The sequence below is a fragment of the Dendroctonus ponderosae genome, unplaced genomic scaffold (genome assembly GCF_020466585.1).
Source record: "Dendroctonus ponderosae isolate FM_Combo_2020 unplaced genomic scaffold, Dpon_F_20191213v2 Dpon_F_20191213_1808, whole genome shotgun sequence".
NCBI lineage: Eukaryota > Metazoa > Arthropoda > Insecta > Coleoptera > Curculionidae > Dendroctonus > Dendroctonus ponderosae.
In genome coordinates, this window is record NW_026017961.1 from 1 (window position 1) to 1,406 (window position 1,406).

The following is a 1,406-nucleotide window of genomic DNA, read 5'->3' on the forward strand; positions in this document are numbered from 1 at the left end:
AAAAACACTTTGGGAACGCATATCCCCTCTTTAAACCAGTTTAAGGAATTTATTAAAAATTCCGCAAACTTGCTAGAGTCTTTAGAATCAAAACAACCCAAACCCTATTTAGACAAAGGCAAAATGTGCTCCAAATCATTTGTTTCCAGTGGTCCGATTTGTGCTCTATGTAAACAGTCTCATTACTTGTCCAAATGTGATCACTTTCACAAACTAGCTCCACCGGATAGACTAGCTAAGGCAAAAGAATTAAAGGTCTGCATTAACTGTTTATCTAAAGGACATTTCGTAAACCAATGCAACTCCACATTTACTTGCCGTCTTTGCGGTTCCAAGCATCATACTAGCTTACATATCAAGTCAAAGGAACCATCAGTTGAGCAATTACCTGCTTTCTCACATGCGGAAATTCCTGATCGGTCTAGAACTATATCTGCATTTTCATCTAACACCACTCAAGTGCTCTTGCCTACGGCCATAGGGAAAATAATGGATTCTACTGGAAAGCTTTATAAAATTAGAATACTGTTGGATTCTGGATCTCAATCCAATTTCATCAAGTCAAGTTTATACAAAAAATTGAAATTGCCAGTTCAGTCGATCAATGCATCCATTTCTGGTCTAGCCCAAGCATCTTCTCTAGTTCATTCCAAATGTGACGTTGAAGTACACGCTAATCAATCGCCATTTAAGCTTCAGCTTTCTTGCCTTGTTCTCGATGAAATCACAGGTAGTGTTCCAGGCATTTGTGTTGATTTGAAACATTTTAAGATTCCCGATAACATAAGGTTATTAGACCCTTCGTTCGGAGAGCCCAATGACATTAATATTCTGCTCGGGGCGTCGACTTTCTTTAACATTCTGTGCATCGGGCAGGTTCGTCTTGGTTCAAATCTGCCTGTCCTTCAAAAAACCCGTTTTGGTTGGGTGGTTTCAGGTCCTGTTGGGTACCACCAGGATTCCCGAGTTCAGTGTCATTTAAGCTGCACTGAGGAACTGCCTGATCAGCTGAACAAGTTCTGGGAACTTGAACATTATCCTTCGACCAAGGCGCTCTCTTCGGAAGAGAAAGCATGCGAATCTCATTATCTGCAGAATACCAAAAGGAATTCCGACGGTAGATTTGTCGTATCTATACCCTTTAAAGCTCCCGTCGAGCTACTCGGTGATTCCTACAAAATTGCCGAGAAGCGATTTCTTTCTCTGGAAAAACGGTTTCAATTAAATCCAAGGTTGTACGAACAATATTCTCGCTTCATGAAGGAGTACGAAGAGTTGGAACATATGACTGAAACTGTTCCTCATTCCTCTGAAGTTTGCTTTTATCTTCCACATCACGGAGTTTTAAAGGAGGACAGTCTCACGACAAAACTTCGTGTTGTTTTCAACGGTTCCATGCCATCCAC

At 40.9% G+C, this 1,406-nt stretch overlaps 1 protein-coding gene across 1 annotated transcript; it reads left to right on the plus strand.

The window, feature by feature from the left end:
- Nucleotides 1-123: 123 nt before the first annotated feature.
- Nucleotides 124-1,406, plus strand: LOC109534907 (the record flags this gene model as incomplete). The annotated part of the gene is given in 1 exon segment (XM_048663376.1): nt 124-1,406. A coding segment is annotated over 1 exon segment (1,283 nt), but the record flags the coding sequence as incomplete, so codon positions are not given.